The 25,600-nt window shown below is 26.9% G+C and overlaps 2 protein-coding genes across 2 annotated transcripts; one reads left to right on the top strand and one right to left on the bottom strand.

Annotated features, from left to right (window-relative positions):
* The first annotated feature begins 1,435 nt into the window (after positions 1 to 1,435).
* On the top strand, positions 1,436 to 25,482 carry jar (Myosin heavy chain 95F jaguar). The gene is made up of 18 exons (XM_015330830.2): positions 1,436 to 1,666; positions 13,225 to 13,411; positions 14,146 to 14,219; positions 14,362 to 14,491; positions 14,597 to 14,761; positions 14,880 to 15,292; positions 16,020 to 16,279; positions 16,365 to 16,522; positions 16,606 to 16,770; positions 16,861 to 17,084; positions 17,268 to 17,459; positions 17,547 to 18,530; positions 18,637 to 18,776; positions 22,800 to 22,847; positions 23,353 to 23,473; positions 24,188 to 24,305; positions 24,536 to 24,751; positions 25,037 to 25,482. Exons 2-18 carry the CDS (start codon positions 13,231 to 13,233, stop codon positions 25,186 to 25,188), a joined length of 3,741 nt encoding a protein of 1,246 aa, XP_015186316.1. The 5' UTR covers positions 1,436 to 1,666; positions 13,225 to 13,230; the 3' UTR covers positions 25,189 to 25,482.
* On the bottom strand, positions 18,783 to 20,685 carry LOC149032224 (uncharacterized). The gene is made up of 2 exons (XM_089173522.1): positions 19,532 to 20,685; positions 18,783 to 19,180 (listed from the first exon to the last, which is right to left on the bottom strand). Exon 1 carries the CDS (start codon positions 19,841 to 19,843, stop codon positions 19,538 to 19,540), a length of 306 nt encoding a protein of 101 aa, XP_089029648.1. The 5' UTR covers positions 19,844 to 20,685; the 3' UTR covers positions 18,783 to 19,180; positions 19,532 to 19,537.
* Positions 25,483 to 25,600: the final 118 nt, after the last annotated feature.

Here is a 25,600-nt window from a genome sequence, read left to right as displayed (position 1 = left end):
TGTTTTTTTTTTGCAATTAATGATTAAAATTAGTTTTCATGTTATTATGATTGACAAGACGTTGCTATTGATAATTCAATATGAAAATTTCTAGACAATAAGAAATAGTGAAATAAAAGAAATTATGGAATTTTTTTTGTTTATCTGCTCTATTCTATTTTAATAAAGATATAAAAGTAATTGTTTTTGCGAAGTAAACACTATCATGAGAAATCAAATAATCAATGAAGTTTCTTATCTGATCCGTTGATGTAAACACTTAAAGAATATTTGTCATATTGAAAATTGTAAAGTATAAATTTTCTGGAATTATATTTTCAAAAAAGAATTTTTAAATGAACACTCGAAATACTATTAACAGGTTTATGGGATACAATTAATTTGAATTCTGTTTGTCTATAGCGATGGATCAGTAAAAATCATTTTTATAATTGTTCGAAGATTTTATAATTCTTTTTTTAATGGAAATATTTAGATTTTTAAATAAAATAAAACTTTTTCTTCGAACTAGAAACAAAATTTATAAATATATAATGAATAAGTAAAGTTTTTTTTTTCAGTTGATAATGTAGAAAATGTTGTTTTTTACTGTCGGTAAAATTAACAATATATATATATATTTATCTTCTTTTGTTAAGGTCAATTATCTATAATGTTTTCAAAAATTGTCGTAAGATGTCAGAATTTAACGAGGTGTAGATAACGTAGTTTAAAATATACCAAAAAATAAAAAAAATTTCGTCGAATGTTAACAATCAATTGCAAATTTGTATAATATTGTAACGTAATCTGTCGATTTGAAATAATTAAATAAAAATAATTAATATTTTAGAAACATATTGAATGTACTAATTACAATATAAAATTTCATTGTAAAAATATAACGATCTAATATAATTGCACGATAAAAATACAAAATTGAAATATGTCGACATATAAAATATATAATTAAGGAACACATCTGCAAACTTTTTTAAATTAAAATATGTATTAATTATTATTATATAATAATAAAAACGATGTTCATTGTTATCATTGAAAATATATTATATTGGAAACATTTAATTTAACATTATGAAAAAGATTAGAAATTTTCTGTACACCATGTATAACGAGATAGGACCAAACAAAAACTTATTTATAATTCTTATCACGCATTTATTAAATCGATTTATAACGTTTCAATAATTAAATCATAAAATCATGCTTAATATAATTCGCTAATTTATAATAATAATAATAATAATAATTTTTTTTTTTGATATCTTTAAATTGGAGATAATTTTTAAAGGATTTTTTAAAAGAACGTCAATACGATCATATTTTCACGTCGATCTCTACAGGATACCGTTCAGCTTAAACGATCTACCATTTGCCGAGTAGGAAAGACGGAAACGCACGAAGATTACCGAACGGACGAAGCTGACTTTACGAATTACATCGACAGTTGCGTGTCGGTCTCCGTGCCGTTCGGTGTATTTTTGTTAACGTTTCATATTTTTCTTCTGTCTCTATTCGATTATCATTAATTATTTTTTCCTTTTTTTTTAATTAAATCGATAAAATATACGTATATGTATAATATTATTCTTCTAAATACAGCACGGTGATCTAGAAGTTCGTCGTGTATGTGTGGAAGAACGTAGGAGAACCATTCGTCAACGATGTAAGTTTGACAAATGAATTATTTCACGTAATTATTTAATGTTACAACGTTTTTGCTTGAAATAATTATAAATAGTAATAAATATGACATGTTATAGAAATTCATTAATATTCGTTGTGATAATAAATGATGTTACAGTTTTTGCATTTATATTAATCTATTGATCTAGATTATTAATCGTTAATTATTATTTATCGATTGGTAATATGTATATAAATATGATATTTTTACATATTTATATATATATATATATATAAAGCTTATTGATTATTCTTGATGTTAGTTGAAAAACAATATCCAAATACAATATCTTTTTGCCTACATACTTTGAACATACGGCTTCACCTTAGTGTCCTCGTCGCTTATGCAAGCTAATTCACTTGCTATCTTTGCAAATGGTATTTGCTCGTAGAAAATTCTGATCTGATAAAATTCAATAAAAATTATCTCAATAGCTTTAACTGATTACACTGAATTGTATCTCTCCCTTATATCCGATTAAATGATTTTAATACCTGGTAAGACTAATTCCTTTTCATTATTTAATTTTAAAAATGGTCACAAACCTTTTTTTCTCTCTTAAATCAAATATTTTCAACATTTTCTTTTCTTTTCTTTTCTTTTTTAAAATCATAATTATAATTGTTATTATAATGTAGTAAAATTATTCGTAATTATTATTCTTGTAATATAACAAATAATATTATAACAATAATAATATATAAATGATTAATATTATTTAAAGTATTTAACTTGTACGAATTAACGATTGTAATCAAAGAATACAAACTATTGATTATTATTTCATTATAGTAATCGACAAGTACCTTGCTTGCTATCAAAAATTAAAGTTCAATTTATCCTAACATATGTGTTGATGACATATATTTCTCTTCGTTCACTTTATTACAACAAATTGTTATCTTTCTTGATCATATTGACACATTTATGATTAAACGATGTATTATTGAAACAGATATATAATTTAATTTATCTTTTTTATTTTTATAATAAAATTTGCTGGATATTATTAAAATATACTAATCGTACAATCGGGGGGATATCCTGGATTATTGTTATCGCGGATTAAAAAAAATATTATTACGGATTTTATATTAAATCAAATAATCTTAGTAATAGTTGAATAATTTTGATTCACAAAATGTATAAGAGAAAGATCGTATGAAATGCTGAGTTAGTAACTATACTATGATAACGCTTCAACGTGTTCAGTAACGAGAACGTTTCACCGTGGAACAAGTTGGTGGAATTTTGTAAGAGGTCCCGTGGAAACTAGTTCGTACGTTCTAATCGTAATCATAGTTTCTATTGCATTAATAATGAAATAATATGTAAGGTGTACATAATATATATTTAAAATATATATTTTTATCTACATTATCATTTTATCTACGTTTTTATTAAATCTCTCATTGCATTTTAACAGAAATTTCGTTCAGTCCAGCAGTATTTTCAAAACAAAATGGAAAAATTGAAAACAATAGTAACAAAACAAAATTTTATACCTGTGTTTCAAAAAAAAAAAAAAGAAAAGAACTATTTATATTTACTTAATTTCTGACGAATTATATTTCCTTTGATAAACATCTTACCATTTTGATGTCTATTTAAAACTATCGCATTCAGTATTCCAATTTTATGACTTAAATTTGGATAAGTATACTTTTTATCAGTTAATTCACCCATAGACCATACCAGTGACTTTTATTATATATAGTAATAATATTATAATAAATAAATCCTACAATTATCTTATTCTTGAAACTGTGCAATCGTCTTCTTCTCTCGAAACTTAGATTTTTAAAGGTTTCATTTCTAACACGTGTGATCTGCACACATGTTTTCTCTTGTTTGCGAATTTTATATAATGTTAAATAGATATATATAAAAAATAAAGTCTACTGGCCTAAGAGAAAAGCTATGATAAAGAGTAAATGAGAGAATAGAACATGAGAAATAGAAAATGTGATCGTAGCTAATAGATGCTATAATTAAATCTTATTTGTATGTAAAAAAATACAGAAAAAATAAGATAAATCGAAAATAAAAATTTTTCGTTTAGAGAAAGTCGACTTTGAATTTTCCTCAGAACTTATCGGAAAAAACCTCATGACTTTTCGGAAAAAACCACACTACTATATATATATATATATTATGTATATTCTCATATATTTATATAAATTTTTATTTAGAAAATAATTCATGTTAGACAAATAAGAATTTGTAGACAATGTTATAGAATTGTTGTCATTAACAAAAAAAAAAAAAGGAATATACTTATTATAATATACAGGGTGTAGAAAATGTTTTTCCATATAAATGAGTACTATACAGTACATATGTTGTTAAATTTGAGATCTCGTTAGTTTATGTCTTGTGTACAAATCAGAAGATGAAAAAAGAAAAGAAAATAGAGATAAGTGAAGAGAAGAAAGAAGAGAGAAGAGAGAAGAGAGAAGAGAGAAGAGAGAAGAGAGAAGAGAGAAGAGAGAAGAGAGAAGAGAGAAGAGAGGTCAGTCACGAAACGATACTTCTTTTATTTAGTCAAGAATTACGAGAGTGGAACGAAGCTTGCAGGTGCACGAACTTATGTTAGAGAAGGCGATGCGTGTGAATTAACTCAAGAGTATATATGCATACACACACACACACGCACACACACACACATACACATTTATATGTATATATATATATATATATATATATATATATATATAACATATACGTACACTCTTCTATCTTTTTTCGTTCCGGCTTGCTATCTTTCGTAAGTAAGCTAGTTTCGAGTAAAAAAAGAAAAAAATCAGAAATAAAGAAAAATTTAATCCTAAATCTAATAAAATAAAATATCTTCTTATTTTTAAGAAAATAGAATCTTGAATGATTCTAAATAAGTCGATTTAAAAGAAAATATATAAAAAAATATATAATAATAATAATAATTATAATTAACATGATATATATATATACTATGTAACTATGACACAATGGACTAATATAAGTAAAAATAATTTGAAAAACTAATTTTATGATTTAATTTATATTAAAATTACTTATATAATAATATAAATTTTATAGTTTATATAATATATTTATTATATTATAAAATATATAATATACTATTAATACTATATTATTTATAATACATTATTTAATTAATGATATATTATTTTATTTATTATATTTTATTATATATTATATTATTATTATTATTTATAATTAATTTATAATATAAAATAAATTTGTAGAATTTACTGTCTTGTTGTATTTACTCATAATTATCGTCATATACATTTATACTTATACTTTGTATTATAATATTATTGATTTTTACTGAAAATTAATGATATTCTAAATCATAATACATGTTTCACAAACGTTGTATTTCTATTTTAATTACGTGCATTTTTTTTTCAATTATTTTCTATTATTATTATTTATATAAATCTATTTTTAACTTTTAAATATTTCTATCTAATGGAATAATAAATCACGAATAAATATCATCGTATGTAAATATATGTAAAATAGTTGACTTGATATATTATATCATGTACATTACAGGATCATTTTGCAGAGCGTTCAATATTAATTAAAACAACCTTCGCACGATCTCCATCATCGAACGCGTTATAAGCGATTAGATTGAGTGTGGGACGGTTGCTCCGGCCCTCAAATATAATTAACATTTTTTATTTCCTATAAGATCATTTTTTAATATATCCACATACATATATATTTAATACGTCTATTATAAATATCAAAATATATATCAAAATCGTAAAATCTGATTAATGATCATAATTTGGTATGGAAATGATTCATAAAAAAGTGTCTTTGATTAATATCATAAAAAATAAATGATTATAACGATAATAATAGTATGTGTAATGTTACAAAAAATTATTTTGAATATACAAATATTTTTGTGATTTTTGATTTGTATGAAAAAAAAAGCCAATAGCTATGACGATGATAATAGTGCCTATAGTGTTTATTTTTAAAGTAACAAAAAAATCATTTAATATGTTTACATATCTATATATATATATATATATATATATATATATATATATATATATATATATATATATATATATATATATATATATATAATATATATAATATATATTATAATTTTTAAGAAATAAAAATAATATAATTTCGTAAATTGTTACTACTAATAAATTATCTCTCTCTCATAATTATATATATATATATCAATATTGCAAATTATTATATACAATTACAAATATTATATATATTTATATCATATATTATTATATATATAATAATCAATCATTAAATAAATCAAAATCAATAAATCAATCAAGAAATAAAAATAATATGATTTCGTAAATTATTATATTATTTTATATATTATATTATATATTCTATATATATATATCAATAATACAAGTTATTATATACAATTATAAATGGTATATATATATATATTTATATCATGCATTATTATATATATGATATATAATAATCAAGAAATAAAAATATTCGTAAATTGTTATTACTAATAAATTATCATAATTATTACGAAAACAATTTCCAAAAATTTTATTGATTAGTGTCATAAAAGAAATATTGATTTACAATATACAATATACAAGTACCTATAACGTGTATTTTTAGAGTTATAAAAAATAAAGATAAAAATAAAAGATGGTAGTTTTTAGTGCTAATGTAAGTTGAAAATCTTTAGCACTGTCTGGCATTTCATACCGGTATCATAATGACAGTCATTCGTTGTTCCGTACAGAGTCTCTTATGCAAGAACACACGGAAAAGTATCGTTCGTTTGCACGTAAAACAGCTACTTCTCTCTCACTCTCTCTCTCTCTCTCTCTCTCTCTCTCTCTCTTTATCTATCTATCTATCTATCTATCTCTCTCAATTTCAATTTATACATCGTGAGACGAGGATCGACATCATGATTCATGCTCGGCTCGTTTCCGATTCAACCCACCGTTAGAAAAATTTATCCAGATCAAGTTCCTCTCTCTTCCTCTCTTCCTCTCTTCCTCTCTCTCTCTCTCTCTCTCTCTCTTCCTCTCTCTCTCTCGTTCATGTAAGTTTTTTTATCGAAGATTATCTCATGATTATGAGATATCACATTCGTAAATAATTATTAGATTGTTTAATTGCTCGATCAAAGTTTAATAGAAATGATTGTTTGTACTTGTTTATGTGTGTATGCAGTTGTAAATGAAGGAAGCTTTATTTGTAGTAGTATTTTAGCCTTCACCTTGCTTTTCAATCTTGTAGTTATATTTATTTCTTTTTTTTGTTTTTTTTTTTTGTACCATTCATGTTAAGTAATTTAAATATTTATGTTTTATTCAATTATTTTCATACATATACGATCAATTATTATTTATATTAAATAATTTTCATATTTCAATGTATTCTATATTACAGAATATATATTAGAGAAGATAATTTTTTCTTAAACAGAATTGTGTCCTTCAAATTTATCTGTTAATTATTTTTTATTTTTTATTTATTTAAATACGATATGAGGGTAGCGAGTGGGGGAACTTGCATAGGGATGAGAACACTGGCAGGATTTAATATTAATGATAATGAACTTTCGAGTTCATAACGATAGCTAATAATAATAATAATAATAATAATAATAATAATAATAATTTTGTATTTTTTTAATTTTGTTATATTCGATTCATCGAGATATTAATATCTTCGAAATGTTCTATCTTTTTTCTTTTTTTTCTTTTACTTAATTTCTTAATCGAGAAATTCGCTTATGGCAGTCGGAATGATTTAAATGACGGGACAACCATATATACACCGTACGGTATTTCGTAAAATGACTGGTTACTTCAATCCATGTGTGCATGTATGTTGTACGTATGTGTGTGTATGTGTGTGTGTAAACACATATAATTATATACGTAAAATAGTTTTAAAGTCGTTGATAATTTGAGTCGGATCTTTGTGATCTTTCAAGCTTAAAATGTAGAACTTACTACTCCGTTTTTTTTTTTGTTGGTTCGTTATTTTAAGATACATAAGATCAAAACATTATTCTTACATATTTCTATTGAATTAAATGAAATAAATTTGCAATAATAAAAAAAAAAATAAAAAAAAATTAGTAAAACATTATCATTGGAAGAAGATCCACTGATCCGAGAAAAAAAAATAATTATCATTTGATATTATTTCATTTGATATTTTTAATTTTATGTTAATCGGTTTATTATTATTAGAACTAGTCGAGTTAGTCAATTTTCTAGAAATTATAATTTCTAATCAACTTTTCTCTCGATCTATTTTTTTTTTTTTTTTTTTTATAATACCATTATTATTATTATTATCATTATTTTTATTATTATTGTTATTGTTACTGTTATTTTAATTATTATGGTTGAATGCTCTTTAAAAAATGTTCAACAAGCGTAAACATAAAGTCTTTACGATCACGCAAACTACGGAATCGTTTCACATATGTAAGTATCCGTTCGTGCATCCGTCACGTTAGGCGCCAAATTCAATTTTTTTGTTTTGTTTTGTTTTGTTTTGTTTGTCTTGTGTCGTACGTCGAATGTCGCCGCGTCCGTTTCCAACATTAAAAATTCGTCGAAACTAACATGTGTGTGCGCACTCACGCGTATCTCCCTGTTTTCCTGTCTACAAAACTCCACCTGCTGCTTCCTGCTTCCTCTCCTACTTCATTCATTCCATTTCAATTGAAATATCATTAATCCTTTTTGTTTTTTCCTCGATTAAGAGTCACAAGCAATAATTGTTCATAATATTACCTTATTTTATTCAAAAGACAAATTTATTTCTAAGAAACATTATTTTTACGCTATTCACGTTTTCATTTTACTTTGTTGTTTTTTTCTTTTCTTTAAAAAATATCTCAAGTTCTTTTCCTTTCTTTTTTTTTTTTTTTTTTGAAATGTTTGTAGAAATTTTTTCTTTCTTTTATTTTAATGGTAAATTAAAGTATAAACGTGAATGGGTAGGTAAGTTTTGAGCCTAACATAGAACAAACCATTTTTTTTTTTATCGGTCCAGTTAACTTTTATTAAAAGAGAAAAATAATCAAAATTGAGCTGTAAGGCTTGATGCTTTTTTAACAAATCCTCTTATATCGGTTTGTATTCACGTTTACATAGAAATTTTTATAATTATGTATATTTCAATATATACACACAAATATTAAGATTGTAAATGAGAAATATACATATATGCATACTTTTTTTTATATAAATTCATAAAAATATTAATGATTGTGTGTGTGCATGTAAAATGTATATATACAGAAGTTAAATTTGGATAAATTGTCTAAAAAAAAGAAAACAAATACTACTTCAAACTGAAATTACTTTTTCATTCTAAAGTAGTAAAATTTATAGGTAGACGTTGTAAAAAAAAAAAAAAAAGAAAAATAATTTTATTTTGTTAATATAATTATGTATTTTTTTGTTTTCACGTTTACACAAAAATATTTACTTTTTCGTTCATTTAATATACTTTCGAGATATATATTTGTTCGTAATAAAATACACGAAATTGATATCGACGATTACAATGACAAATTAATTGCACTTATAAAATCGAACCAAATAATAGATATTATTTGAAATCTATTTGGTCTATCAAAATATTCGATCGAGAAACTCAAAGAAGATTTGCCATTCGAAAGAGGAAGATTCAAGGATCGATGCAAGGATCAACAGGCTGCATTTACCGTTACGAGATCTCTAACGGGATGCGAAGAGAACGGCGAAGTGAAAGAGACGATTTTGCTCTTTCCTGATCGACCATATATACATATACACATGTATATATAAATATACAGGGTGGGTTAAAAGTTTCTATGTGATTATCGAAGATCCCCAATGATGACAGTAGATTGCTGAAGTATGTGTTCGTTTTATTTTCAAATTTGTTCAGACCTAATTCATGTTTTTATTTACAATTATAAATCTACAAAATTAATTATTCTCAAAAATGATTTATTTATTTTTACAATTGAGAACTTTTGACTAGTTCTGTACACACGCACACGTGTATGTACATATGGTGATTAGAGATTTCAACGAAAATGATTGTATGCGCGAATTCGGGCGTAATATTGTTATTGTTATCATTATCAGATGAAAGTCAACATACTTTTATTTTATGAGAACTGGTTCGTTCCTCTGAAGAAATCTTCTAATTGTTTTCATCCATTTACATAGAATCTATTCTTTTATTTGTATGATCCATTGTTTTTTTCTACCTCTTTTTCAATTATAATTAGACATGACAAAAATCGTGATTATTATAATTATATTTAATCGTTATTCTCAAAGAAATTAGGTTCACATTAAATTTAATTATTATAAATTGAAACTAATGAACAAGTAATACATGTATTTTTAGCTTTATAGTCGCGAATAATAATTTACAATTTTCTAATAATAATTTGAAATCGTATGAATAGAAATGTTGTAATAAATAAGTGATACTACTTATGCGAGCGTTAAAATTCCCTCCTAGGATCAATGATTCGTTTCAAGTTCATGTACTAACTCATCTGTATTCTCATTTCAGAAATTAATTATGAATTATTAATTAATTAATTATTTGTAATTACAAGTTAACAAATATCAGGTGTAATTATTTATTCGATATCTTTTAAAGAAATTTCGTATTTATTTATAAAGTAACCATACGTCTGTTAGTTTCTTCAAATAGTCTTTATTTTTGGTTCAATATCTTTCAAGCAACTGTCGAATTCTTTGACGACTAATTGTAAGATGGCGATTATAATCCAATACATTTAATGTAAAAACATTTAATTAATTAAATAATTATTATAATTATTATTGAATGGCATGAATTTTTTAATTAAATTATTATTTTAATTTAATTAAATATTTTAATGACACTGATATATCATAAATATATATATATATATATATATATATTAATAATATTATAATTAGAAAAATTAAATTTTAAAAAAATATTATAAATTAATAATGTTATATTATAAATATATTATAAAATATTTATTAAATTAAAAAAAAATAAAATAATAATATTATATTATAAATATATTATAAAATATTAATTAAATTTAAAAAAAAATATTATAAATTAATAATATTATATTATAAAATATTAATTAAATATATATATATATTATTTTTCTCTTTTTTTTTTTTTTTTGTCAAATAAAGAAAATCGACATTTTTTTCTATAAAACGTTCTCCTTCGTAGCACACAATTACAACTTGTAATAGAACTTTTTCCAAATCTCGTCATGGTGCGCCGGTTTCTGTATGCGCAACGACGATGCAATACTTGTAATACGTAACTATACATTTGATCGTGCAGTTACGTTTTCTACAAGTAATTCAACACTGTGAAGGGCTTCTCGACGTAAATAAAAGGAACAACACAAGCATCATGTAATTTTATACAATCGAACGTTTTCTCACGAAACCCACACATATATTGTTAGGAAAATAAAAAGGAACATAATCAATTGAAAATACTTTGGAAATTCTGGATTCATGACGGGTTTGAATTATGCATTCGTAGTTTTTTTTCTCTATTTATTTTTTTAATATTTATCATTAGATCAATATAATCATATTATTTATAATAATAGTTTGTAAGTAACTTTTTCACTTTATATATATTTTTATTTTTTTATTTTTTTTTTTAGATAAGAACAAATGTTACTTCATATAAAATAAAAATAATAATTAGTATAATTCTAATTTATACAGTCTTGGTATACTATTATATTTGTATATAGAATAAAATAATTGTTTTCTATACAAAGCTGCAAAATAATGTTTTACAATTTTTTTATTATTTAAAAATGAATTTTGATAAAAAAACAATTATTTCAATGTTAGACACAACATTTTGTAACTACATTATGTATGATTGTTTTTTTTCTCCTCTTTTATAATATCAATTTTATTCTTTTCTTTTTTACAATGTTTCCATCGATATTAGAAATTCCTTTTTCATAAACATTTGTCTTTCATTTCAAAAAGACATTAAATCTCTTTTTAATATTAAATACACATGTGTATTTAATATTTTTCTATATTTTGTGCTACTATATATAGGATTATTTTATATTACTCCATATTTAAATGAAATTTATAAATAATATGAAAAATAATGTAATTTTGATGTATTTCCTTGTTTACTATTTTAGCTATGAAAAAAAAACAAACAAAAAAATCAAATTGTACAAAGTGTAATTAAAACTGAACGATCGATAAATAGAAAATTTATTATTTCTTTTTTTTTTTTTCGTGCCAGTCAATGATTCACGTTTATAGGAAGTTAGAAAGTTTATCTTGATAACACGAAAGGTGATAAGCGATAAGAAAAAAAAAAAAAAAAGAAACGGGTAAATTCAGATATACATACTTATTTTCTACCAAGGATAAGCGGACAAATGAGATAAGTGAAGAAATAATTGAAGAAAAGTAACATGTTATATATATATATATCTATTTTTTTTTTTTTCAATGTTTCTTAATTAATTAAAATTATCTATCATTTTTCTAAATTTGTATCTAACAAAGGAAGTGTGTGAGAAAAAAAAACAGAAACAATAAATACTGTGTGCTGATTTGTAGCCTTCGAATGAAGTTTGCCACGTTTAATCCATATCGATTTGATACTTTTGTAGCTTCGTACGTCAATAACAAAGAGTTTAAGTTGTACGTCATTGTCACAGCTTTTACAAAAAATATTATTAAAAAGTGATAACAATATAATAATAATAATAATAAGAGGAAGAGGAAAAAATGAAAAAAGTGACATTATTAAAAATCGGGGAAACATATCGAATAAATTTGAATTAATAATATTTTTATAATGTGACAAAATATAGTTACTATTTTATTTTCTTTCTCTCTCTCTCTCTTGTTTTTTTTTTTTTTTTTAATTTATTTATTATAACAAGAATAAATATATAAATATAAAAATATGATATATTTAAATAATCTTTAACGACAATAACAAGTCGAATCTATAAATCTCTACTCATCCCTTTCACCAGAAAGTTTCATTTCATTTGAGGAGAAAGTCTGAGTTCTTAGAAAAGACAAGATTTATCTTTCAAAATTGTATACCACATTATTTTATATTATTTATAATATTAATTATATAAGATATTTATTTTTATTCTCGTTATAACACTAGATATATCACCATTTTCAGTATACCTATTTCTACCACACTAATCAAAATGACTGGTGTATAAAATAAATGCTCTTTGAAGCTTCCAGTTTTGCATTTACTCGTAAAAAATAAGAAAATATGTTTAACAATAATAATTTTAATAGATAAATAGATTTATAAATATTTTTAAATAACAAAACGTTTAATTATTTACAAAACTCAAATGTTACATGAAGTATTATAAATTTTGAATTAAAATTATCCGACCAGTCAAAATGATTGATCTGATATATCTAATGTTAGTATAACATTTTAATAATATGCTTATATATTTTTGGTTTGATTAGAAAAAAATGGAGAACCAGCAGGTATGGGTCCGCGACCCACAGGAAGGTTTCATCATTGGAAAATTCACGGACATGGTTGATGGTGATGCATTAATTGTGCCACTCGATAAGAAATATCCACAACGCACTTGTCCTCTCGACGAGGTCTATCCTGCCGGAGAATACACCAAAGATGTGGAAGATAACTGTAAGATTAATTAAAGATTAACGATAACATTTAACTTTGTTTATTCACTTGTATATAAAACATTTTTTATTTTTTTTAATAATACTCAAAAACACTTTAATAATTGTGCAAGTGAAAAACAATATTGTTACTTTTGATTTATCGTACTTTACAAAAAAAAAATTACCAATCAAAGACGTATTAATTTTTCTAAACGATAAATAAAAATTAAAATTGTTTGTATTTTTTCACCGTGAAGGGTAAGAAACCCTTCGATTAAAAGGAACCTTGGACTGCAGCCCAAAATGACCTTGTCCTAAATTTGCCCCTTATTTGATGGTTTTTTTTTTATCACTTATAAAATAATTGAATGCAATTAATAAATGTGATATTTTTCTACATTTATTATATAGCATAATAATTTTTTATACAGAAAGTATTTTATACATAATTTGATTGATTTATAATTGTATAATATACAATTAATAATTAATGTATACATTAAAAATATTATTTTCCACAAATCTAGTATGCAAGGTGTGAAAATAAAACATTTTAATAATTCAACGAGTACCTAATAGAATAGAAATAAATGTAAGTAGTACCTTAGAAGGTATACAATCTCTTTGTTAAGTTTATCACTGATCAAAATTCATTAGAAGCGCACGTTACGCTCGATTCTCACGAAGGAAACTTTCGCTATTTTGTAAATCCACTTTCACCAAATTATTTGTTATTATTTTTCTTCATTTTAGGTGCATTGATGTACCTTAACGAGGCCACTTTGTTAAACAACATACGTACTCGTTATTTCAAGGACAGCATATATGTAAGTATACTGAACAAATGTGAATTAATTAATTATCTGTTTATTCATGCTGCAAATGAGTTTCTTTAATTACGAAAATTGTAATAATATTTTTTTTTTAAATGTACGAATAATAATAATAATTAAATAATTGTTATTGCAGACATATGTAGCTAATATTTTGATAGCCGTTAATCCTTATTGTGAAGTTAAAAATCTTTATTCACCGAAAACTATCAAAGATTACAAAGGAAAATCTTTAGGCGAGACACCACCACACGTTTTTGCAATTGGTAATTTTTAGTAATAGTTATAATATTAAATGTCAATGTTTATATTACTTAAAAAAAAAAAAAAAAGAAATAAGATTTTATTTCATTAATCGTTTGTACATATAGCTGACAAAGCCTTCAGGGATATGAAAGTATTGAAACAATCTCAAAGTATTATTGTTTCGGGAGAATCTGGTGCTGGTAAAACTGAATCAACAAAATATCTTCTAAGATATCTTTGCGATCTCTGGGGATCTACAGCTGGACCGATCGAACAAAAAATTCTTGATGGTAATATTTCAATATTAATTGACAAATCGACAAATCATTTGAATGAAAATGATTAATATTAAAAAAAAAAAATATTTTTTAACGATTATTAATGTACTTTTCTTTTTTTTTTTTTTAGCCAATCCGGTGTTAGAAGCTTTTGGAAATGCAAAAACAAAAAGAAATAACAACAGTTCGCGATTCGGTAAATTCATGGAAGTACATTTTGATGCGAAATGTCAAGTAGTCGGTGGTTATATATCCCATTACTTGTTGGAAAAATCAAGAGTCTGTTTGCAAAGTCCGGACGAAAGAAATTATCACGTTTTTTACATGATGTGTGCCGGTGCACCGCCAGAGTTACGTTCTAAATTAGGAATCACTAAACCTGATGATTTCCATTATTTAAAAAATGGTTGCACGCAATACTTTTGTAGTCAGGAATCTGAAAAGAAATTAAACGATGCGCAAAAGAGTCCTGAACAGATAAAAAAAGGAAGCCTCAATGATCCTTATTTAGATGATGTTGAAGGATTCAATGCAATAGATCAGGTAATCCAATCTTACAATCTTCATATTTTATTTAACAATTTATATCATATTTTAATTTAATTATTTTATACAATTGTCTTATTTTTAATAAAAATTTCAATTTTTGAATTTTATGGCTGAGAAATTGAGAATTATTTTCATTGTTTTTATATCTTCAATGATTATGACATTAATATTACGATATGTACTTTTCAAATTTGATTTTTGAACATTTGATTTTTTCTCAATTTCTCAGCAATACCAAAAGGATCTAATACAAACGTATGATACATAATTTTGAGAGTCAACATTTTTTTTATCTATTTCTTATTATTTTTTAATTACTATCCCCTTTTGTATTGCCAACGCTGATATTTCCTTCTTCCAGGAAAGAGCAACGGTAATTGAATTTGTTGTTTCTGTCATTCATTGTATAATGTGCATCAGCAATTTTAAAAATAAATCGCACATTTCATTCTTTTGTTATTGATTAGAAATTTATTATAAGAAAGAAACCAAATATTGCTTGAATAGGCGAAAGTTAATCCTTTTTTTGTTAACGTATGATAAATTTTATTTTGATGCTTACATACGTCAATTTTTTTTTCTAAAATCTTTGTTTTTGAAATTGTAGTCAAATACGAAGAATATTAAAATAAAAACACGAAACAATATTTCGTTTAATTTCGATATTAACACATGCAATTTGATGTCACAATAATTGTTTTTTAAAAATCAAATAATTTAGGCATTAACTCGTCTTGGATTGACGGATTCTGAACGAATGGAAATTTATACGATGGTAGCAGGAGTTCTTCATCTTGGTAACATAACTTTCGAGGATAATCCAGAAGATACAAAAGGTGGTTCAAGAATAAGTCCAACTTCTGAGAAAGCTATTCTGATGACTGCTAAATTATTGGGAGTTGATCCTGAAGAACTTAGACAAGCATTAGTATCTAAAGTTATGCAAACTAGTCGAGGTGGTATCAAAGGAACCGTAATTATGTGAGTCCAATTTTTATCTAATGTAAACATCTGCACAATGGTTAGATAAAAAATAATATAAATATATTGATGTTAAACATTGTAGGGTGCCTCTTAAGGTTTATGAAGCTAATAATGCTAGAGATGCTTTAGCAAAAGCTATTTATAGCAAATTATTTGATCATATTGTTGCTAGAATCAACAAAAGTATTCCTTTTAAGGCATCGAGTTATTACATTGGTGTTTTGGATATAGCAGGATTTGGTAATACAATATTATAGTACGATATAATAACATAATAAACGAAAAAAAAATTGTATCTTTAATTGGATTATTCTTATTTACAGAATACTTCAAAGTTAACAGTTTTGAACAATTCTGTATTAATTATTGTAACGAAAAGTTGCAACAATTTTTTAACGAACGAATTTTGAAGTATGAACAGGATCTCTATGCTAGAGAATCTTTGAATGTTCCTAAAATTTCTTATGTAGATAATCAGGATTGCATAGGTAAAATTTGATATATTTAATCATTGATATTTTTTCATTGTTTTATTTTTAAATATGTATATAATGTATATTTTGACATATATTTTCTAGATTTAATTGAATCCAAAACCAATGGTATCTTCAGTCTGTTAGATGAAGAATCTAAATTACCAACTCATAGTTTTGCACATTTTACCAGTGAAGTACATCGTGCTTGGAATGGACATTTTCGTATTACTTTACCACGAACTTCTCGCTTAAAGGCGCACAGGGAATTAAGAGATGACGAAGGATTTGTCATTCGTCATTATGCAGGTGGTGTTTGCTATCAAACGGTAAATTAATTCATCAATTTTTATATATTATATATTAATTATCGACTATAAAACTGTAATTAAAATTATTTACGTATGAATATTTTGGAAACAATATAATTACTTTTTAATTGAATAATTTAATATTATGATATATCAATTAATAATTTATCTCCCTCAACGATATTATTTTTTTTTTTGCAGAATCAATTTATCGAGAAGAACAATGACGCTCTACATGCTTCCTTGGAAGCATTGATACAAGAAAGCAGTAATAAATTTCTTCGTACACAATTTGCCAATAATTCTTCTCAAAAAGGAAAATTAACATTCATCAGCGTTGGTAGTAAATTTAAAACGCAATTGGGTGAACTCATGGGTAAATTAAAGAGTAACGTAAGATTTATGAATATTTTATAATGATAATAAGAGAATTTGTGTTTTGTCATGTTTGCTCGTTTCATTGAGATAATCTTATTGTAGGGCACAAATTTTATTCGATGCATAAAACCAAACAATGATATGGTTGCACATCAATTTGATGGTAACAGCATTTTAGGTCAACTGCGTTGTTCGGGAATGACGTCTGTATTGGAATTAATGGAACATGGTTATCCCAGTAGGGTTCCTTTTCAAGAATTGTACAATATGTACAAATCTTATCTTCCTCCAGAATTGGCTAAATTAGAACCAAGATTCTTTTGTGAAGCTCTGCTTCACAGTTTAAAATTGAACAAGAAAGATTTCAAATTTGGTATAACACGCGTTTTCTTTAAACCAGGTAAATTCGCAGAATTTGATAAAATTATGAAATCAGATCCAGAAAATTTGAAAAAGTTAGTAGCAAACGTAAAAAAATGGCTACTCAGATCGAGGTGGAATAAAATGCAATTCTGTGCTTTATCCGTGATCAAATTAAAAAACAAAATTATCTATCGTAGACATCATTTATTGATTCTTCAAAAAACTGCTAGAATGTACATTGCTAAGAAACAACATCGGCCACGGATAAAGGGTTTGGTTAAGATAAAGTTTCTTCAAACGCAATTAATACAAATCCAAGATATATCGAAACAATTAAAGAATCGTGATAAATGTGCTGCTGATATCAAACGATTGCAAACAGATCTTGAAAATTCTATTCGTCGTATTAAAGAGGATTCGAAAATTAAAGCTGAGGAAATTGATACGCTTTATACGAATCTGGTTAATCAAATGAACAAGCAAATGGTGTCTATGCAAGATATGGTCAAACAACAGAAAATAGCGGAGGAACAAGCAAGAATGAAAAAAATACAACAGGAATTGGAACTTGAAAAGCATATGAAGGAAGAGGAAGAACGTAAGAAAAAAGAGGACGAAGATAATCGAAAGAAAAAATTGGAAATGGAGGCTAGAAGAAAAGCTGAAGAGGAACAAAGAAAGATACAAGAATTGGAAGACCAGAAAGCTGCTGCAATTATTCAGGTATAAACATTTACATTATTTCTAATTGTAAGCATAACAATTATTTTCGATAATATCTTCAATAATTCCAACATAAATTTAAATTATTTCAAAACCAATAATGTAGGCGCAATTAGAAAAGGAGGCTATGGAGGAAAGCCGTTATCGTGAATTATTAGAACAAGAAAGACGAGATCACGAATTGGCTGTACGATTAGCTCAAGAATCTAATGGACAAGTGGAAGATTCACCACTACCTGTTCGAAAGTATGCCTGGAATTTTATTACTATTATAACTATAATTATTATGTTTCCCTTTTTTTTTTCATTTCTTTCAAATCGTCACGATTAAGCAAACAATTGCCCTATTGAATGACTCATGAATTATCTTTAGAAACTATAATATTGTTAAATATTACGCGACTAGATTTAAGGGGACCTTCTACTCTGAGCACCTAAAAAAAAGGCTATTTTCGCGAATTTTTTCCAAGAAAACTATAAAAGATATCGATCTAAAAGTTGTTGGGTTTGTTAAATTGAGTCTTAAACTATATAAATGAATTTTTATTTTTTCATTTTAATTAATTTTTTATTGCAAAAACAGTAGTATAAAAAAACACCTTAAAACTTTAGTGCTTTGGTAGCTCCATCAGAACTTGAGAATGGCTTACCTGAAACATAAAAGTAAAATGGTTTTATATTCTGTATGACTTCAGCTACAAAGTGACAGTTTTATATAAAAATTTTATCAATAAATAAAAAAATGGTGGACAAATTACAAAAAAAACGTAAATTTGACCTTTTTTTTATTGTTTTTGACTAAAAATAAATAGTAAAAATTAAAATATAAGAAAAATCTCTCCGTCACTTTGTTACAGCTCATGTGTAGAATATGTGGATTAAATTTTATAAGAATCGGTTTACTGGTTCGTGAGATACGATGGAGCTAGTATTTCAAAACATAGTTTCGAGATAAACGCGTTTAAAGTTTTTTTCTACTCAAAATCGTTAAAAATTCTTACCTAAACTTAATCTGCGATGCCTGGACCGTACAATAGACCTTCTTCTTGTTCATATTCTTCAATTTCTTCCAGTCTTGCCTTCTTCCACTTTGATCTGGTATCTTTTGAGCACTCAGAGCTTCGACGGTTCGCAGATTCGATACGTCGGTCGTCGCGTCTTTTAGCAAAGTCGATCGCTCCTGGCCCAAGTTTCATGCCCATCGTTTCCATTATCTTCATCACTGTTTGAAATCCTTCGTTAAAGATACATGCTGAAACTTTGCACGCAATTTCAACAACTTTTTTGCCGTTAAACAGGTGTTTAGGTGCCATGTTCCATACGCAGTTATTAAAGCTTTCATTATTATTCTGCGTATGTCCACCTAAACATCTTTCCAGCAGTTCTGTCTTAGTCAGATCCTCATAAATAGACTTTAGCACTTTCTGTACATCTTTAGAAAGTGCCGGAGGATGCTTGTATTTTTGCTTCAGTGCCTTAGTTTTGAGGTACTTACACCAGTCGATGGAACACGTATGGTAATTATTATTATCTTTTTTTTTTTTTTATGAATCGTGAGATATTATGATCCCTTTCTATTTGTAAGGAAAGATACAGTCTCCGTCGAAAGTGTACGAACAAGTTGAAATGAAAATAAATTAAAATGCAAACAAACTTTGAAAAGGGTTGAGAACATGGGAATCTGTTATTTTATAAAATTCAACTTCAATGATCAATTAAACATTTCTCATTTCTTTTTCTTTTTATGAAATAAAAATGTTTCCTTGTCGAAGATATTAGAATGAGAATTGAAATGAAAATAATAAGGGAAGTGTAAACACAACGCGGAAAAGAAAGAGGAAGAAGAAGAATATGAAGAAGAAGTTGGGGTAGAGGTTGGTAAAGGTGAAAAGTTGGGGTGGAGTTATTCTTTTATTTATTTATTTTTTTTTTTTCAAGTCGAGTGATATTAATAATTCCCCATACAAAGTTTGAAAACAGGCCCTTGGATGGCCAATCGCCGGGCAAAGGATGACAACTAACGGCCGATCATTGACGTTTTCTAATAGCCCATAGAGGGCTCAATATCCAAATGATAACCCCGGCCCATTAATGGTAATTGATCATTGGCCGATTAATAATAGTTGATCATCGGCCCATTAATGGCAGTTATTATCGGCCCATTACCGGCAGTTATTATCGGCCCATTACCGGCAGTTATTATCGGCCCATTACCGGCATTTATTATCGGCCCATTACCGGCATTTATTATCGGCCCATTACCGGCATTTATTAACGGCCTATTACCGGCATTTATTATCGGCCCATTACCGGCATTTATTATCGGCCCATTACCGGCATTTATTATCGGCCCATTACCGGCATTTATTATCGGCCCATTACCGGCATTTATTAACGGCCCATTACCGGCATTTATTAACGGCCCATTACCGGCATTTATTATCGGCCCATTACCGGCATTTATTATCGGCCCATTACCGGCATTTATTATCGGCCCATTACCGGCAGTTATTATCGGCCCATTACCGGCAGTTATTATCGGCCCATTACCGGCATTTATTATCGGCCCATTACCGGCATTTATTATCGGCCCATTACCGGCATTTATTATCGGCCCATTACCGGCATTTATTATCGGCCCATTACCGGCATTTATTATCGGCCCATTACCGGCATTTATTATCGGCCCATTACCGGCATTTATTAACGGCCCATTACCGGCATTTATTAACGGCCCATTACCGGCATTTATTAACGGCCCATTACCGGCATTTATTATCGGCCCATTACCGGCATTTATTATCGGCCCATTACCGGCATTTATTATCGGCCCATTACCGGCATTTATTAACGGCCCATTACCGGCATTTATTATCGGCCCATTACCGGCATTTATTATCGGCCCATTACCGGCATTTATTATCGGCCCATTACCGGCATTTATTATCGGCCCATTACCGGCATTTATTATCGGCCCATTACCGGCATTTATTATCGGCCCATTACCGGCATTTATTAACGGCCCATTACCGGCATTTATTATCGGCCCATTACCGGCATTTATTAACGGCCCATTACCGGCATTTATTATCGGCCCATTACCGGCATTTATTATCGGCCCATTACCGGCATTTATTATCGGCCCATTACCGGCATTTATTATCGGCCCATTACCGGCATTTATTAACGGCCCGTTACCGGCATTTATTATCGGCCCATTACCGGCATTTATTAACGGCCCATTACCGGCATTTATTATCGGCCCATTACCGGCATTTATTAACGGCCCATTACCGGCATTTATTATCGGCCCATTACCGGCATTTATTATCGGCCCATTACCGGCATTTATTATCGGCCCATTACCGGCAGTTATTATCGGCCCATTACCGGCAGTTATTATCGGCCCATTACCGGCATTTATTATCGGCCCATTACCGGCATTTATTATCGGCCCATTACCGGCATTTATTATCGGCCCATTACCGGCATTTATTAACGGCCCATTACCGGCATTTATTAACGGCCCATTACCGGCATTTATTAACGGCCCATTACCGGCATTTATTATCGGCCCATTACCGGCATTTATTATCGGCTCATTACCGGCATTTATTAACGGCCCATTACCGGCATTTATTATCGGCCCATTACCGGCATTTATTATCGGCCCATTACCGGCATTTATTATCGGCCCATTACCGGCATTTATTAACGGCCCATTACCGGCATTTATTATCGGCCCATTACCGGCATTTATTATCGGCTCATTAATGGGCCCAGCAATGGGCCACGTTTTATTCAAATTATTAGCCCATTAACATCATCATAATTTAATAATCTATATATCATCATCTTCAGACAGTTATATATTTCTCTATGTCTGATCCCCCGAAAAATATACCTGACAATACGAAGGATTATACAGATTACAATAAAAAAAACTGCTTGAATAAACAATGAAAGAGAAAGGGATTGAACAAGATAAGAGTCGTCCGTGCGCGCCGAACGCTCAGGAAAGCGGTCCGAGGTAGTTACGTTCAGGCACCAAAAATGTAGTTAGAGACATCGGATCTTTTTGAAATTTTAACACAATATTTCTACATATATATACATTCGAAAAATGTAAAAAAAAAAAAAAAAAATTTTTTTTAAATTGCAGAGTAGAAGGTCCCCTTAATAGATATTTTTTTGTAATTTTTTTTAAGTATTTAAATTTATAAAAAAAAAAGACAAAGTAAGATATATTGTTTTCTTACTAATGTATAGTGGTTCGGATGTACGAGTACCATCAACGAACAACAACAGGCTTATAAGGTATCAAAATTTTGTGTCGTGGTAATGCACGCATTAACGGCTAATGGTTTAGAGTGGTTCCTAAAATACACTTGCATCAAATTAGAAACTTTCTTACTACCAAACTTAACTACCACAAAAAAAAAAAAACACTCTAATTATATACTTTTTGTATACTACAAATAAACATGATCTATACACACATTTGTTATGATTCAAAGGGCTACTTTGATTTCTAACAAATTGTTTACAACTAATAACTAGTAACTTTATACGTAAAATATAATAACACGAGAAAGTGTATAATCTTATTAATTTTATTTGTACACAAAAGTAAAACGACTAACACCCTGTGAATCATTAACATAAATTGCATGACTTATTTAACATGTAAAATTTTTTATATTTGTACAGCTATTTATAACGAGATCTAATTGCAACACTTTTGTAGAACTCTTCTATTTATAATCTTTCGTATATTATTATTAAATATAAAAATTATTGAATGAATTTCATTTGATATTAGGTCAGAGCAAGTTCGCAATCATCAGGCAGCTATGATTAATAAAAAATATGATTTATCAAAATGGAAGTACTCTGAATTACGTGATGCTATTAATACTTCATGCGATATTGAATTATTAGAGGTATGTATTACTTATCTTAATATTTTTTCTTTTCTTCTTTACAAAACGTCAAAAAAATTTAACATTATTATAAAAGCTTAGGAAAAGCTTTTTAAATAGCTTAAAAGAGCTATATTTATAAAAAGCTTATACTCTTAGTCTATCTATAAAATAATCTTAAAGATTAAAAAAAAACTTTTCTTGATCTCTTACTTCAACTTTTCATTGTAATCTATTGTTATCATCGATATTAATAGCAATTAAAAAAAAATACAATTAGATCAATTGTCTTTATCAGAGATTCTCAATAATGCTACACATAACTCCGTGATAAACATTTGTATTTTTTCATCAAAAGAGCAAATATAAATTAAATACAAAATTTCTTATATACACTGGGCTGAAAAGTTTTGAACGTAACGTGCAAATAATTGTTTTTTTTTTTTTGGTCAAATTCACTTTTATTTCTTTTTTTTTTTGACATATTTATTTCTCATTTTATTCTTATTTTTATACTATAATTTTAGTTTTTTTTTATATAATATATTCATCCAAATAGTACGCTTGTTACATACATATTTCCAAGAAACACGTAATTTAGACAAATTTGAGAATCACTGATCTAAATTATTTATCATTAAATTAATTATTTATTTATATTTATATTATTATTGAATTAATAATAAATAATTGTTTATCATTAAATATAAAAAACAAAGTTATCTGTATATATAGGCTTGTCGTCATGAGTTTCATCGTAGACTGAAGGTTTATCATGCTTGGAAAGCAAGAAATCGTAGAAAAACTACTATGGATGAAAATGAAAGAGCCCCAAAATCCATCATGGAAGCTGGTAAACTAATTGTTCTATTGTTATAATTTAATTAAATATTATTTATTAAATAATTAACAAAAACATTATGAATAATGAATTAAACAATCGTACATTGTAATCAATTTTGTATACAAATGAATCTAAAAGAATGCAATTCTTACACTGAAATTGATGATTACATTGCTCGATATATTAATAGAAAAAAAAAAGAAATTAATCAATTAAAGTTATAAGTTAAACAATTTTAGCTGCTAAAACTCCACGAACTCCTATGAAGCAAGCTATAGTGGATTCTTCGCAAAGATACTTTCGAATTCCATTCGTTCGTCCTGTTGCTTCTAATCAACAGGATAATTCTCATTCCGGTGGTAAGAGGGGTTGGTGGTATGCTCACTTTGATGGTCAATATGTTGCAAGACAAATGGAACTTCATCCGGATAAACCACCTATACTACTTCTGGCTGGTAAAATTTCGATAATTTCATTAAAAATTAATAATAATTAATTTCAATCAAACAATATTCTACGATCAATGCAAATTCAAATTTAATTTTTTATATTTTTTTATTTTATACAATCGTCTATAAACTATTTTCAATTATTTAATATTAAAAATCATGAAACGTTTTGAACATTAATTTAAGATTTTTCAGAATGAAAAAAAATTCAATAGAATTCAAGGTCTCTTCTAGGAAATTAAACAAGTAACAATAATAATAATAATAAAAAAGAATTAATTTAATTTGTAGGTGTCGACGATATGCAAATGTGTGAGTTAAGCCTCGAGGAGACTGGTTTGACGCGCAAACGAGGTGCAGAAATTTTAGAACACGAATTTAATCGTGAATGGGAACGCCATGGTGGTAAGCCTTACATTTTAGCATGCGATCGGAAAAAATGAACCGAAGATTGTTATTAAAATAATGCCGTAAGCATGTCTCACGTTCTTCGAGATATTTTAATAATATGCGTTATATTAAAAAGAAAAAGAAAAGAAAAAGACAATTTCATATTACAATATTGTAATATAGCATTGAAAATCATGCCTGAAATATAATGTAATTAATTAGATGATTAATTATTAATTACCATTAAACATAAAAAGAAGGAAGAACAATGTGTGTTCGATATAAATAATAACATATTAAAAATAATCAGCGTTCGATTAAAAAAAAAAAAAAAAAAAACGATAAAATCAGATTATTTATTTTTCTTATTTGTTTATTTGTCAAAAAAAGACATTTTGATTGAATTATTTGTGAAAACAATTCCAGTATTTAATAATTAGCATAACACATTATTCAAATGAATAA

The sequence above is a fragment of the Polistes dominula genome, unplaced genomic scaffold, assembly GCF_049000335.1.
Source record: "Polistes dominula isolate Pdom_NZ unplaced genomic scaffold, Pdom_raw_medaka contig_33, whole genome shotgun sequence".
In the NCBI taxonomy this organism is placed as follows: Eukaryota; Metazoa; Arthropoda; class Insecta; order Hymenoptera; family Vespidae; genus Polistes; species Polistes dominula.
Note: the sequence above shows the minus strand (reverse complement) of the source record. Positions and strands in the feature narration are given on the sequence as shown.

Bases quoted from the DNA above. Each gene is read 5' to 3' on its own strand.
- jar (XM_015330830.2), top strand. From the start codon at position 13,231: ATGGAGAACCAGCAGGTATGGGTCCGCGACCCACAGGAAGGTTTCATC. The intron at 14,220-14,361 runs GTAAGTATACTG...TTGTTATTGCAG, and splicing joins ATTTCAAGGACAGCATATAT to ACATATGTAGCTAATATTTT. The intron at 18,531-18,636 runs GTATAAACATTT...CCAATAATGTAG, and splicing joins AAGCTGCTGCAATTATTCAG to GCGCAATTAGAAAAGGAGGC.
- LOC149032224 (XM_089173522.1), bottom strand. From the start codon at position 19,843: ATGGCACCTAAACACCTGTTTAACGGCAAAAAAGTTGTTGAAATTGCG.